At 42.8% G+C, this 14,923-nt stretch overlaps 1 protein-coding gene across 1 annotated transcript; it reads right to left on the reverse strand.

The window, feature by feature from the left end:
• Nucleotides 1-2,076: 2,076 nt before the first annotated feature.
• On the reverse strand, nucleotides 2,077-7,530 carry gprc5c (G protein-coupled receptor, class C, group 5, member C). Its single transcript, XM_070852336.1, has 4 exons — nucleotides 6,543-7,530; nucleotides 5,076-5,176; nucleotides 3,983-4,117; nucleotides 2,077-2,672 (listed from the first exon to the last, which is right to left on the reverse strand). The coding sequence occupies exons 1-4, from the start codon at nucleotides 7,528-7,530 to the stop codon at nucleotides 2,640-2,642; spliced, it is 1,257 nt and encodes a 418-aa protein (XP_070708437.1). The 3' UTR covers nucleotides 2,077-2,639.
• Nucleotides 7,531-14,923: the final 7,393 nt, after the last annotated feature.

The following is a 14,923-nucleotide window of genomic DNA, read 5'->3' on the forward strand; positions in this document are numbered from 1 at the left end:
GTCTCCTACGTGGGCGTCGTCACTTCTTCTCCCCATCCCTGTTTGGAAATGTAGTAAAACGAGGAAAAGCAGGTGGGGTTGTGTGCTGCTAACTATGGCCCACAAAGAGCAACAGCTGTAGAGTCATTAAGAAATGTGGGTTTTGAAAAATTGTCCTAATAGTTACTTGGGTAAAAATATGGGGCACTGAAGAAGCCTCTTGGATGGGAGGCACAGCTGACTTTTGCTCAACTCCTAAGGAATAACTATGACCTGTCAGTTAAAGGCCTGGACTGGAGGAGCTGGCACCAGATACTTTAATAGCTGAGATGACACACAGATGGTGGAATCTACTGAGTAAACAGACCCCTTGTGAGGCAGTTTGATTGCGAGAAGCTGGATACCCATATCAAAACAATGTATTTCTAGTAGAGAAATAACATCTGTCCCGACTGGAGACACAACATTATGAACCTCCTGCAGCCCCTTCAGGAGTCAGCGGGGATGTTCAGCGATTTAGATACAGCATGCTGCAGTGCTGTCCTCTCTAACACAGGAATGGTGCAGATAATTCAGCATTGTAGGGAACAGATAAATGAAACCAGGGTTAATTATTTCTGTCTCCTCTGGTGACCTTGGTGAATTAAGCCACGTGACGTCAGGGAGGTTGGATCGATAAATCTGTTTGCACGAGTTAATGAACATGATTGAATTTGTGCGTCTGCTGTCTCATAACCAAACAGCAGCATGTCTTGCAATAACTACCGCCAAGTTGTGCACAGAGTAAATTATTTTGAATCGCTGGCTGACAGAATTTGCGAATTTGTGTTATTTGTGTGACACACGCATCTTACGTCTGATTCCTGAATGCAGATCTTGTGTTTTGTCCTCACCTGTCTGCTCCAAGTCTCTACGGTTTCCTCTCACACAGATATCATCCCTCAAACACCAGCCGGTATCATCAGCTCACACCAAACATAACATTTTGATTAGAAGACACATTATTCACAACATCACAAGTGAATATTTATTTGCTGTATACTAAAGATAGATCACACAGTAGCTGTGGTCCAAAAAGGCCATTACATGAAAGTAAAGGCATCATAACTTCTCTTCAAGGGTTTCTTTCATTTGTCTCTCTAAGAGTTGGAACATCACATTGGTGTTTTCTGTCAATAATTAAAAATGTTTTGCATGTCTCCTGTCATACTAGATGATGTGTGAAGTGACGAAAAAACCAAAACAATTTCAGACATTACTCAGGTTTATCGGTGACACAATTGATCAATTGAACAGAAAATTTCCACAGAAAATCAATAATTTCCGTAAATGTTAGTTTGTTTTTCATGTTTTGCATAACCCCCCAAACGACATCTGACAATACAGACTAAATTGATCTTTTGCAGATTCAATTTACGTCTGAATCATTCATAAAGTTTTACTTAGATGCAATAGAGAACTACAACTCCCATAAGGCTTTGACAACGTGCCAAGATAAAGGACAGCCGGAGCCTCATGTTTGACTGTAGCTAACATTCAGGAGTATTGAAGGCTAACAAAGAGCTTTTTATCTTTGTTAAAACCATAAGACTCGTAGATTAACCTTCATATTTATCTGGGAATAAAATATCTTGTTGTGTTTTTTAGAAAGAATGATACAAGAAACCTGTTTATGAGCATTATAAGTCAGTGAAACAAGCTAATCACAGGCCAGATTTCACCTCCGGATTCTCATGATTGTTTGATTGGTAAGAAGTAGATAAAACAATTAAATAGCACCCAGCGGTGCTATAAATAGTATTAAATATACACATTCATACAATGCTTCCATGCAGCGGAGAACTATTGACACATTAACAACATATTTACATGAATTCAACACCAGTAGCTTAATTTCATGTGTGAACTTTGTGGTTATTAACAATATTCACAATCCAGGCACAAATATATATATATATATATATATATATATATTTAAATATATATATATATATACTGGCTCCTACATTTAAACTCCACTGTGCACAATATTTGTTTCAGTGTGAGTGACTGCAATCCTTCTGATAGTGACTCTTGTTTTCCAGCCTGCAGTGCCTTCATGCCAAACTGAGTGAGGAATGTGCCATCGGTGTGCGGCTGACGCTATAGTGACAGTTATACAGTTTGTTTATGGTGTGTACAGGGAAGTGGGGCACGTGGATATTTATATATATATATATATATATATATATATATATATAGGCCCAAAGACACTCCCAACATTTAGGTGAACTATTCTCTTCAGTTGTTTTTTTGTGCCGTCAGCGCCGTCGCTCTTCGTCTGTGTGTTTGGGTCCAGCAGACAGTTCGCTCTCAGTGAATGGCCACCATTGCAAAAAGTCTTTGTTCTCCAGTAAAGCCACAGCTTCACACCCTCGCTTTGGCTTCCAAATGAGGCTCTGTACTGTCTGATACCCAGCAGCATGTGGGAGACCAGTCAAAAGAAGGGGTAGCTGTTTTCCACCAGTGGCGATGACCAGTGGTCACCTCTACATGTCGGGGCTGAGGGTTCCTCTCAGAACCAGCTCAGGGAACCGTGGATAACAGCAAATATACAGTCAGCAAGTGCAAATGAAAAGACGTGAAGTTATTGTGAGGTGGTGTTGGGAACCACAGCATGTTCACCACTGGGACGTCCTATGCAGACCATTCCCCTGCAGAGGAAGACAGACATGGTTACATGGTTATATTTGGTTCTTCAAATATAAACTCCACCAAAAAGCTGTGTTCATAGTACCAACTACCCTCTGAAGGAGTGAAAAGTGGCTCTGAAAAGTTTGCAGCTTGCTCATTAGTGCAGCAGCTGTAGTCAGCTTAGATTCATAGCAGTCAACGCAGGTTAAAATGGGTCCAAATTCACTCTCTATTGGCGACCTTGCCTTGGACACATGAAACTGTATTACTCACAATGAAGTAAACTATAGTGTCCATTATAGGGAAAAGATATAATCAAAATATTCCTAGAAACTTGAACCACTTCTGCAGCATATCCACTTCTCTGCTCTCCATGAACATGCTTGTTTAACATGTTGATACTATTCCTAAGTGTGTCTAAACACACAGCTTCTGTTATTAGCATGGCTAGTTTCATTTGTCATATTTGCAAACGCATTTGTATTTAACAAAGATAAAAGCAAATATGCTCTGTACACCTACACAGCGTCCGTATGTGGCATCTAGGTTATCTGATGGGTGTCGGGTGTCAGAAAAGACAAATGTGAACAGCTTATTGCACCAGTAAAAAACAGAAGCCACGTATTTTCAGCCATATTCAACAACAATAAGATAAGATAAGACTTTAGTGATCTCCAGGAGGGGAATTTAGATTTTACAGCAGCACAAGACAAAGAGGTAAGAGTAAATAAAATAAACATTCTAGGAAATGGCATTGAATACATTATATATTATAATACGTGAAGCTAGACTGAGCAGATGGACAGTGGAGAACTGGATAATGCTGCAACAGCTGCCATCCTCCCTGAATTAGAAGGCTAAAAACTTTTTAAAGCCACCATAAAAGCTAAGACGCAATAGTTTAATACTGAAAGACTGAGAGGATTTTTTTTTTTAGTACAGAAAAATAACAGAAGGATAAGGCATAAAAGAGACGAGTCATGTCAAATCAAACCTTTACACCAACATTTTGTTTGCATTTCAGTGAGAGAGAAGATGGAAGAACAGAGTGCACTCAGTCCAACTAGCATATTGAACAGATGAAGTAATAGACACAAGGCCTTGAGAGAGTGCACTCCACAAGGTAAGAAAAAAAAAATCCAGACAAAGAAGTGATTCATAGTCAACCTGTAGAAGAAGTTGCTATGGATACAGCAGGAGCTGAGAGGTCGACATGCACAGACGCAGGGGAGTAGAAAAGCATCTGGAGGTAAGTGGGCTGATAAGGAGAAACGGGCAGAGCTGCAGAGCGAAGGAGGAGAGGCGTTCAGGGGGTCGGGATATGACCTACGCTATTTCCGTTTGTCTGTGTGTGCGCGGTGTTCCCCATCTCAGTGTACGTGGAGGGGGTGCTGCTCCCGCTGTTGGCTGCAGAGTTGGCTGACGCTCTGGGAATGACCATATCATAGGGCGACTCCGGATGGTGCTGCGTGAGGTCATAACATGGCCCGTGACAAAAACGTCCAAGAGATGAGGGCGGGAGCGTTTGTGTAACCACCTGAGTCACCCCTCATCGGTGGTGCACTAGCCCCAGCCACTGCTACTGCCTGTCCCAAAGTTTATCTCCTTTTTTCCCTATTTATCTATTTTTGAAGCTGCATTGAAGGCAAAGCAAGAATTTAATTTTCCGGTGAATTGAATTGAGTCAATCAGCTGCAGCTCACTAGCAAAATGAACATACACTCAAAAATCCTGACAGACACTTACAGTTAAGCTTTGATTGGAAAATCTATATTGAGGGGAGATGTTCAGCGAACAGTCGATTGTAATGCTGCATAGGAGGTACTTTTGTTTTGTTTTTAAGGAACAGAAGAGATAAAGAACGTTTCCACTGTTGCTTGGTTGCTTATATCATTGCCCTGCTTCTTTAGTGTGTTTTGCTTAACTAACCCGTAGGTGACATTACAACAAACAAGCCGCCTCAATCTGATTCATTTGAAATTGAAAAGAGAGGTCCATATTTTTAGAGTCTATCCAAAGACAGTACTGACATACTTCATATCAGCTGGGCGTCTTTGCCCTCATAAACACCCCTTTTATTACTCACACCCTGTTTACTGCTGGTGTTGTGACACGGCAATAAAGCTACATGGTGACTCTGAGGTCAGCTCAACAAGAAAAACTGTCCCTGACACAAGATATTTTCATGTGCACCTGTGAGTAAAATTTAGAAACAGCACAAGTCTGAAAATTCAGATTAGAATTGTAATTTACCATTAGATATGTAATATATGTAATATAATATAATATGTAATATGTAATGAAAACTGTCAAAGGTTCTTCATTTCAATAATAATTTGCTTGCCACAGTCTGCTATTGTCTGTATGCTGTCATGTCATGTCATATTCAAATGTGCGGACGAACCACATGGCTGCATACTCACATTCCCCACTGCTTTGGTGATGAGGGCCAGCTCAGTGGGCTGGTAGACTGAGCTACGCAGCTGACCGGTGTAGCCGCTGTATGGAGACACCGGCTTGGGCGCTGTAATGGACAGACAGAGACAACAGATGTCATTGTTTTGTCACCCATCAAGACCTGAGATATCTTTTGACCTCTGAAGTTCCACCGTTCCCCAGCAATCACCTCTTAGGTCTCTATATTACAACACAGCACTTAATCACGTGGCACCATCTGCCCTTTATCTTGTTTGTGCTTTCAGTGATGTATCCTGTTGAAACACCCAGCGGAGACGAATGTGTGAGATGACTTTGTCACACTTTTGGACACAACCCATATTTTCTCCTGGATGAGACTGATGCCACACCTCAGTTGCCGTGGGGACAATGCAAACACACAGCGAGATGTTACTGGTGGGAATCAGACGCAGAAAGGGAGTGTGTGTGTGATACAGCGGGTTAGGGATGCAGTAAGATAGTAGACACTCATTAACAGGAGTGATTCAGAGGACACATTCACCTGCTGAGTCTCTGACTGAAACTCTGGGAAAGCAATGTGTACAGAGGTTTAATCACATTTTCCTGTTGCTCCTTGTGATAACGACTATTGTTGACTTTTTAGTCATCGCTGTACTATGTGGGAGTTAACTGGGGAGTTAATGTCGAAGGATGAAGTCAAATGGTGACTCAGATTCTATTTCAGTTGTTGATTAATGTTAATGGTGCTGAAATGTGTGTGACTGTCCTAATTAAAAGTAAGTATATACACTGAAGAGAAAGTAAAAGTAAAAGTTTTAGGGAGTTTATTCATTTTAGGTTGGATGTGGAGGGGAAGCAAGTGGGAAAAAAGAAAAATCTGATACCAAAATAAGCTCAGAGAGAGTGATTGAATGTAAAACATGAATCTATAAAGTGAATCCAAATGATAAATAGATAGACGGTAAAAGCCGAGACTCTCCCTGTGAGCTGATCTCTCAGAATGGAAATGATCCAATGCAAATCACTCTGTAACCTTTCTGTGCATTAGCAGCCACACTGTATTCCTCATCATCAGTGAACGTCCACCAACAGCCGTGACGATCAGCAGGACCAGTGGGGCTACAGATACAGACTGAGGCACTTTGTGTTCTGCTGGTTTTTTTACTGCAACATTGGATCGTGTTCAGCTCAGGACCTAAACAGCAGCGTATCACATTCTGTGGGGTCATCACGTAGATGCAAAACAGCCTTTTGAGGACATTTTGCAGGGTAATCAGTCTGTTCTGATGCTTTTGTGGGCTTTAACTCATCTTTACAAGGTCATTCTGGGTCTATAATAAGTGTATTATGATACAAATAGTCAATGCAATCCTTTTTCTCCTACAGCACAGAGTGTTAGAGGGTAATTATTAAGATGAAATAAACAACATTTGCTACTGACTGTTGTCAGAGAAGCTCAATGGACTACATACCTTGGTTGGGTTCATCCATAGAGAAAGCCTTATTTTCCACGAACATGTTCTGGGAGCTCTGTTCCTTCAGGATTGTCTCGTATCCGACTCCTCGGTTCGCGTACACATCTTCCCCGAAGCTTTGCTGGCTTTCCTCGTTGTTGCTTAAACAGCAGATTTCAGGAATAGTGTAGAGGATGAGGAACACCCATGCATTCGCCACCAAGGCGATCGCCAAGGTGGGGTCATCCCATGTGGGCCCCCCGCTCCTCGCATTCCCGTAGACGTACATGACGATCCACGCTACCCAAATACCCACAGAGAACAAGCTGGTGAGAAGGATGCAGACGCCTTCCGTCTTCCACTGCTTGTGTTTCCCTGCCATGATGGCCAGACTTGCCACCACCACAGCCAGGATCAGGGTCATCACGTAGATCAGTGCCATGACAAAGTCCTCGTTGGCAATGTTGCAAGGCGTAGCCGTGGCTCTGCCGACTTCAGCCGTGGCGTTGAGTGGCCCCTGAGGGTGACGCACCACCGTGATGATCAGCCACTCTGTGTTAATGACCACCTCTACCAGCCACAGCCCCACTGCCCCCACACATAAGACCCAAGCCCGGGGCCCGCTGTTCCACCTGCTGAGGATGTTCAGCCTCACACACTGCATCAGCAGGCAGGCGAAGCAGCCGCCAAACAGCACCCCGAAGAGGAACCTCCGCGAGGCGCAGGTGGAGAAGTCCTTTCCCACAATGAAAGCGAAGGTCAGGCAGAAGAGGCCGGTGGTGCAGACCAGGAAGCAGGCGTGGAGAGCTACGGAGCTCCTGCGGTTCTTGTCTTGCGTGAAGGGCATGCTGGCCAGCAGCGAGATGAAAAGCACAAAGGTGAAGATGAAGCCGGCTGCTGCGAAAGCCTCCAGCACAATGCCCCACACTAGACTAATGTCACATAGGTTGTAATAGAGGGAGTCCATGTTGGGGCCGCAACCCTGAGGGGTGACGTTGGCAGCCATGGCTACTGGTAGAGACCAGAGTTTAACTTGGACAAGCTGCTCTGGGGTCCTGACAGCACCTGTTCAGACGGACAAGCAGGGAGAGTCTAAGAGAGATGGGATGTGGACAGATCTCAACAAAGACTCAAATACGTCACCTGTGCTGTATTAGGATCCTGTGGTCTACACCCAATTAAGCAAATACACTTCCACTTGCATGAGTCAGTACACACACCATACGCAACATATGGGATTTAAAAAGAAAACCTTTGTGATTGTGTTTACTGAGAAAATCAGTGGAAAGTCCAACTCTCAAAACGTTCTTTTCCCCAACTCTGACGTTAATCATTAATACGGTCGGTCGACAAATATTGTTTCTGCATATTTAGATCGCACCTGAATCAATTGGGTGAAAGTGCACTGAACCTAAAGCGCTGGGAGTGGAAGGAGGGGAACATTTCCTGTGTCCAAATCAAAAAGTGTCATAAAATGTGTCTGCTTTGTGAATAAACATCTCCACAGTCCCAGTCTTGGTCTTTCTGCTTCGTCTGGCTGGTTCATTTTGTCCCCGTCAGATCCAATTACACTGAGCTGAGGACAGACTCTGAGGCTAATCAATAGAAGTGTGGTGGCGGACGCTCTATCCCTCTGACTTCAGTGATTTAATCTTTACAAGGATCTTTCTGGAACAAACAAATCAGCCCCTTTCTGGTTCTCCACTGTCTCCAGATGTGGTTGGTCTTGGTTTCATGATCCTTTTGGCTGCTGACAGAGACTTTGAGCGCTGACATCCCTCTCGTAAACTATAAAAAACTACTCGTATGTTTACTTTAAATTTGGGGTGTGACCTTTGTCACTTTCAGTCATATCATGGAGGAGTATGTCTAATTGTCATAGCTTGTGAAAAAGGGTTGTCAAAGCGTTCGAGCTCTTTGAGCGAAAGCTCCAGAGCAGCCACTAAAGGGACCTTGTGGTGGGATTTTTTCCCCAACAGTGTTAATGTATTAAACAACAAAATAAATGTGAACCCATAATGAGTCCTCAGACAGCCACTGAAACACAATGTAAAGAGGAATCATGAGCTTTAACTAATTAGTATCAGTATCTCTACATTAAAACATGTTTAATCCATCACAGGTAAAATATACAGAAGCCTCCATGTGCTGTTTGCCTGGTCCTGATTGGTACTTAAACGCAGCATGATTAAGGTACAATGGATGGAGATTAGAAGGAATGTGGGGTCACAGCTCATTTTATTTACCCCCCGAAAGTCAATTCTGCCCTGAATGGACTGTCACTGTGTGTGCTGCCATTATCATTTAATCTATTTAATCTATAATCTTCTCATTTCCACGCAGCTAAAGATGAAAAGACATTTAATCAGCAAATGAGGCGATTTAAGGAGTTTATGTATCTGAACCATCAGAGTGCTGACTACCCACAGGGAACACGACACAAATAACAGTTAGGAAATAAAGAAGTCTTGTACTTAAAGTAGCCTTTGTTCTAAAAGAGACCATCCACACTTTAAATATACAGACAAACACTTAGAAAATAAAGAATAGAAATGTTTATCAGAAAAATCTACAGAATCTGAAACACTGGGATGAACATGGTGCGTTCAGGTACCTGGATGTCCTCTCCGCTCTCCGCTCTCCTCACCTGCTCCACTGGACCCAAAATCCTCGAGTTTATCAGACAGGAGTCCCGAAAAAGTTTCTGCTCCGCGTCCGGATCCGATGGAAAACTGATCTCAGCTCAGCTCTCTTCTAATTAAGTGGGAAAATAAAAGTTTAGCAATCCTTTAAGGGCGCTTTCCAACGGTGTGAGTACTGTAGTGCCCTCTCTCTCTCTCTCTCTCTCTCCCTCCCTCTCTCTCTCTCTCTCTCTTTCTCTCTCGCTCTCTCTCTCTCCTCCTCACACACACACACACACACACACACACACACTTACGTTAACGCATGATTATACCGTTTTCTCATCAAACTTCCTCTAAACAACACTTCTTCCCACCTGATCACCTGGAGGATGTGGAGGATTACTTTTTAATGTCTCTACCTGCTGTCTGATAAACACACTTGATCTCAGCGTCCCTCACTGTTAGATGGTGTGTGGAGACATCTGGTGGTGGAAGTGTTCAGTCCAGGTTCAGTCCTCTGTTTTATTACTCTACTTCTAGTAGAAATACTTTGTTTGAGTATCCTCATGTTGTTCACCTCCTCCTCTTCCTCTTCCTCTTCCTCTTCCTCTTCCTGTCCACTGAGAGCCACGTGTCTCCACATGTGGTGATCGTGACTGTTTGTGATGAACCGAAGGATGAAGAGTTCCTTTATTTCTCCCTTTGAGCTAAATAAACTGTTTTAGATAAACTCCTCAGCTTAAAGGGACAGCTGGAGGGAAACAGACTGAAAACAGGCTCTTCTAGATTCTAAAAGAATCTAAATTACAATAAATCCATTGTGAAAAATGTTTATTAATTGTTATTTCAGATTATTATCACTGTACGAACGAACTAGAGCACATAAATTAGAGGTGTAATTCTTCTGTTACCCTGCAGCACTCTATCTTTTTATTTTCTATTAGGCATATTCACAGTGTTATAACTTGTTCCATCATTACAGCTTCTTCTATTATCCCCACTATGATTTAGTCCATGGTGACCAGAGGAACAAGTGCCTTCAGGTTCAGATCCAGCAGCCCCTCCGTGTGGCCGCATACAGAACATCTGTAGCTCCTCTCTGCAGGAGACGTCACCGGGCAGTGCAGTATCATAAAGTTATGGTCAGTGGTGAACGATTAAAGGACGAGTCCACCCAGAGAATGTGGCCCCTCCATCTCACTCTCTCTCACTCTGATTCTTCCTGCTTCATCTCCCTCAGCTCACCCCCCCGGCTGATCTCTCGTTTGGACTTTCATTGTTCGGCTCCTCCATATGGCTCCCACTGAGAGGAAGTCAGCCTTTCTTTCCTCCAGTCTTCATAATGAAGTCCAGGTCTCTACTGTGGCTGAGTTCCTCTCTTCGGTTTCATCCTTCCGGCCTCTTGTGGCTCTCGATTAATTGTCTGTTTCCAGATATAGAACAGCTCCGTCCTCACACTGTCCGCCATAACTTCTGTGCCCGAGTCTGACCTCCACCTCCACCACGTCTCATTCCTGAGCTCATCCCACATGAAGTCATCTGTGGAGGTCTTTATTGTCCAATTCACTTCTCCTTGAACCCCAGAGAGCCACGAGAGAAGCCCTTCACACCCTTCATTCATCACTCTCTGAGCCAGGCAGCCCTTTAACAGACTCACCTCCTGCACAGTATGTGCACATTTTAAAACAGACTGCACCAATCCTCTGTTAAACATTTATTTCCTCTCCTTATAAAACTCTTCCCAGTGCGTACAGACAGGATGATAATCATCAAGCAGCTTTAAGAACAACAGGCCAACATGCAGGAGAACAGGCCTCTGACAAAACATCTTCACATCCAGCAGAGAAACCAAATGCAATCTGACTGTACATCCAAAATAAGAGCAAAGCATTCATGCCACGTTGTTCCATGTTAAAGTCAAACAAGTTGGTAAAGAAACTACTTTCAACTTTTTTTTTGTTTTTAAACCACAAATAATGACAAATGACAAATGTGCATTCAGTCTGTTCCTTCCAGTGGCCGGTCGGGCTTTTCCACTTACCTCATTTCAGAATAAAAACATTCAGTAAAATTATAACCCATGTGAGGTCTAATCCATCAAATGGAACATTTTGTTTCCTTTATTTTGGTGGAAATCATGTTATTGTGTGATATTCTCCTGTGAGCAGAGCACAGATGTGTTCAAAGATAATAATAATGATAATACATTTTATTTTTAGGGCGCCTTTCAAGGCTCACAAGGTCGCCAAGATGAACCAACATCTTGGAAAATACAGCATTCAGAAATAATTCTGCTCTAACAGCTTTTCAAAGAAATAATGCTCAGAATATTCATCAGACTTAGGATGTGGTTCTAAGTCTGTCCATTGTGGATTTATCCCGTGTAACATCCCGTGTAGAGTTTTTCAAATGTAATTTTCCACTCTTTGAGCAACACAAATAAAACCTCCTGATCAGAAATCTCTGTGGAAAATCCCCAAAAGCCGACAGGTCCTCCTATTTGGAAAACAAAATGGTTTGTTTATGAGCACAAAACAACAAATCTCTCATATTTTTTGGAGAATTCAGACAATTAAGATTATTCACATGAAATATAATAAATATTTAAGCCAAAGATGCTTTTGCTTTGATGGAAAGGACAATTTCCAGGATGTTTTAAGAGTGGGTTGATGACTGAACAGGCCTGCAGGGCCCAGTCACAGGGGCTCTGCATACAGTCACTGTTATTAACTTTTCTTTATCGCATAGTCAAAGGGCTCAGAGGTTCAAGCCAATAATAGAGCCCCAAAAGTCGTACTGAAAAAGAAGGAATAGCTTTTACAGGTCTGTATCTCATAATCCTCCTACAGCTCTGAGTGCTGCCTTCAATTCTCCATAAAGAATGTGTGTTTAAACAGTTGCATCTGATAGGATACACTTGTGACACCTGCAGAGCAGCAGCAGGGCCGAATAGAAGTCGGGGACATAAGCGGGTGTTTGAACAGGCACAAAGGACAGGTGGCAGGCAGACTGGGGACATGTGTCCTCACATCCCTGTTGGCTCTACCCCTCCCCTCCCCTCCCCTCCCCTCCCTAACCGCTCTGCAGACATGTGAAAGCTCCATTAAACTTTAATCAAAACCTGCTCGGACATCTTAGCATCGCATTACGGTCTTAACTGTTTATTCAGTCATCTCTGCAGCCCCAGCTGTCTTAACTAGTGTAAGGTCGCCGCCACTACACGCTCTCTCACCCCCCCCTCTGTTATTGTCAGGCAGCAGGAGACATCTTCAAAGACACGGCTTGTATCCACATCTCTCAGAACCCAGTGTGGGACGAGCGGCCTGACAGGGGGACACGGGGGAGCCGACACTGTGTCTCTGACTGTTACAGTAAACACAGTGAGGACTGTAGAGGGACCAGAGCAGGCAGGTGGCTTGCATTGAGAACTTTCAACCTAAATGGGTGGTCAGAGGAGTAAACAGAAGACCAATCTAAACTCTGGGAGGGGGATGTATACATTTAATGTACTTGAGGCTGCATTGTGAAGTGAAGCGTCCAAAAATGATTGTGATGATACAGAAAGGTTTCACTGACTGACTTAGAGTCTTTCAGTCTTTCAGTGCAAATATGAAATCTGCATCTATGTTGTTTTTGTTGTTGAATGTCCATTAGCTGTTTTTAACTACAAAACATGTTCATGGACAAACCGTAACACCGTCAGAGCTGACATGTATCCTGTAGCCATGGACTGTACACAAGAAGTGGACATCACCTCTGAAAAGTGAAGCCGACGCTGGAATATCTTAAACCTGCATTCTTTCTAGTGTCCAGCAGAGGACAACTCAACAACCAGCTCCTAAATAAGTCCGACTTCTCACTTGATTTATTACCTCAGTAAACATTCTCCTAAAGACTTTATGGTCTCAGTTGCTTGTTTCAAGTCTTCAACGCAGCACAATGTTCATTTGGTGAATTACGGTCTTATTTAGAGGAAAACAGACACTAAAGTAGGACGTGCTTTTACAGCAACATAGAAATGGTCATAAACCATAACGGCAATTTTGAAAACGCCAAACTCGAGGCTTCAAAATGGCGCTCCACAAACCAAAGAGTGATGTCACAGCCTTCTTCTTACACACAGTCTGTGCTTGTAGCAGACACAGAGCCCACTTTTAACTCAGTATTGGACTCCACCACCTCCTGAGACACATTTTGTTGCTGCTCATCTGTTAAATGCTTCACTGTGTTCTCCAGCTCATCTCTAGCTGTGTCTGTTTGCTGTTCGGGGCTGAGGGGCTGATCGTGTGGCCTGCACTGGGTTTATCACAGCTTGTTGGCTAAAAACAGCTGCCTGCTGCGGCTGGAAACAGAGTTAATGAGAGCTCTGAAACTGAACCGTGCAATGACATAAACCCAGAAAATCAGCTAAATTAGGCTAATGGTCATTTGATCCATTGTTGTATATCCCTACAAATAAGTGAAAACACAACAATTTGCAGTGCAGTACTTGGTACCAGTGCAGCACTGGTGTGTTTTAGCTTCAGTTTTTGTATGAAACAAATAAGATAGAAAGTGTTTAGTATTAACTATTATAGTTTAGAGGTTCTGGTGAGTTTTCACTGCCTGCTGCCTCCAGCTACATATTTACTGAACTTGTTTTTGCAAAATCAAATGATATGTTCACATGTTTTAGAGCATCAAATCAAAGCAGAGCAACATCTCTTATTCCCATCCATGAAGGCTTCATAGCAGGACACAAACAGAATATATATATATATATATTGTCTTAAACTGTGCTTTGAATCAGGGGTTAATGTCGAGGCTTTCATCAGACTACAGAATCATTAGACGTCAACAGAATAAATCAAGGCCGCATGAAAAAATCTCATTCACAGCATAACTCACTTTTCCCGAGGGCACTGGTTAAAAACATGCCAACAACAGACGGCTCATTCAGAACTTTAAGTGCACGTCTGTTCTTTTTCACATTACTGATGCATGAATCTCATCTTTTCATCAAATTGTCATAATGTTACATAAAAACTCCTTTTGGAGCAAATGGAAATGTACTTGCTGACATCTGTGTGTGTTCGTACATGCATGAGAGTGTGTACCTTCTGTGTGTGTGTGTGTGTGTGTGTGTGTGTGTGCAGACCATCAGGCAAATCTGTGGTTTGTTTAGCCAGAGCTGAGACCATGTTGCTGTTTGAAGAGCAGGGTCTTCACTCCTGCCGCTTAAACAGCAAGCTTTCATTTAAGGCTCCATCGAGTTGCATTTCATGAAAAATAAACACTTGCCTTAGCAGCTGTGGTTTTTGTGCCTGGGAGCGCTGTAGAGACAGAGTACGATTTCTTTGCTCGATTGGCTGTGCTCAGCAGGGCGGATTGTCTTTTGGGCATTCAGCATCTTTACACAACACCGAGCTCAGATTAAAACTGTTGTTTCTCCCTCTTTGCAGCCACCAGGGTGGATATCATAGCAGGGTAATTAAAATAGATTGCAGCAGACTAAATGCCACTTGACATGATAAAAGTGGGACTCGTAGATGAATAGATTACAATCACTGTGGCAGCATACAAAAAATGATTTTCCTTGATTCTTTTCCTTCTGTGCACTAACCATGGATCTGACTACCACGTGAATCACGGAGAAATTAAACTGTTTTTCTTTCCTGTAACAATATAAAAAACATTTCTCCACATCACTACCTTGTATGGAAAAGAAAAAATACAAAAGAACCTACTTTTATTCACTCAAATTCTTCTGAACAAAAATAAATATTCTGTCATCTT

The sequence above is a fragment of the Pempheris klunzingeri genome, chromosome 20 (genome assembly GCF_042242105.1).
Source record: "Pempheris klunzingeri isolate RE-2024b chromosome 20, fPemKlu1.hap1, whole genome shotgun sequence".
In the NCBI taxonomy this organism is placed as follows: domain Eukaryota; kingdom Metazoa; phylum Chordata; class Actinopteri; order Acropomatiformes; family Pempheridae; genus Pempheris; species Pempheris klunzingeri.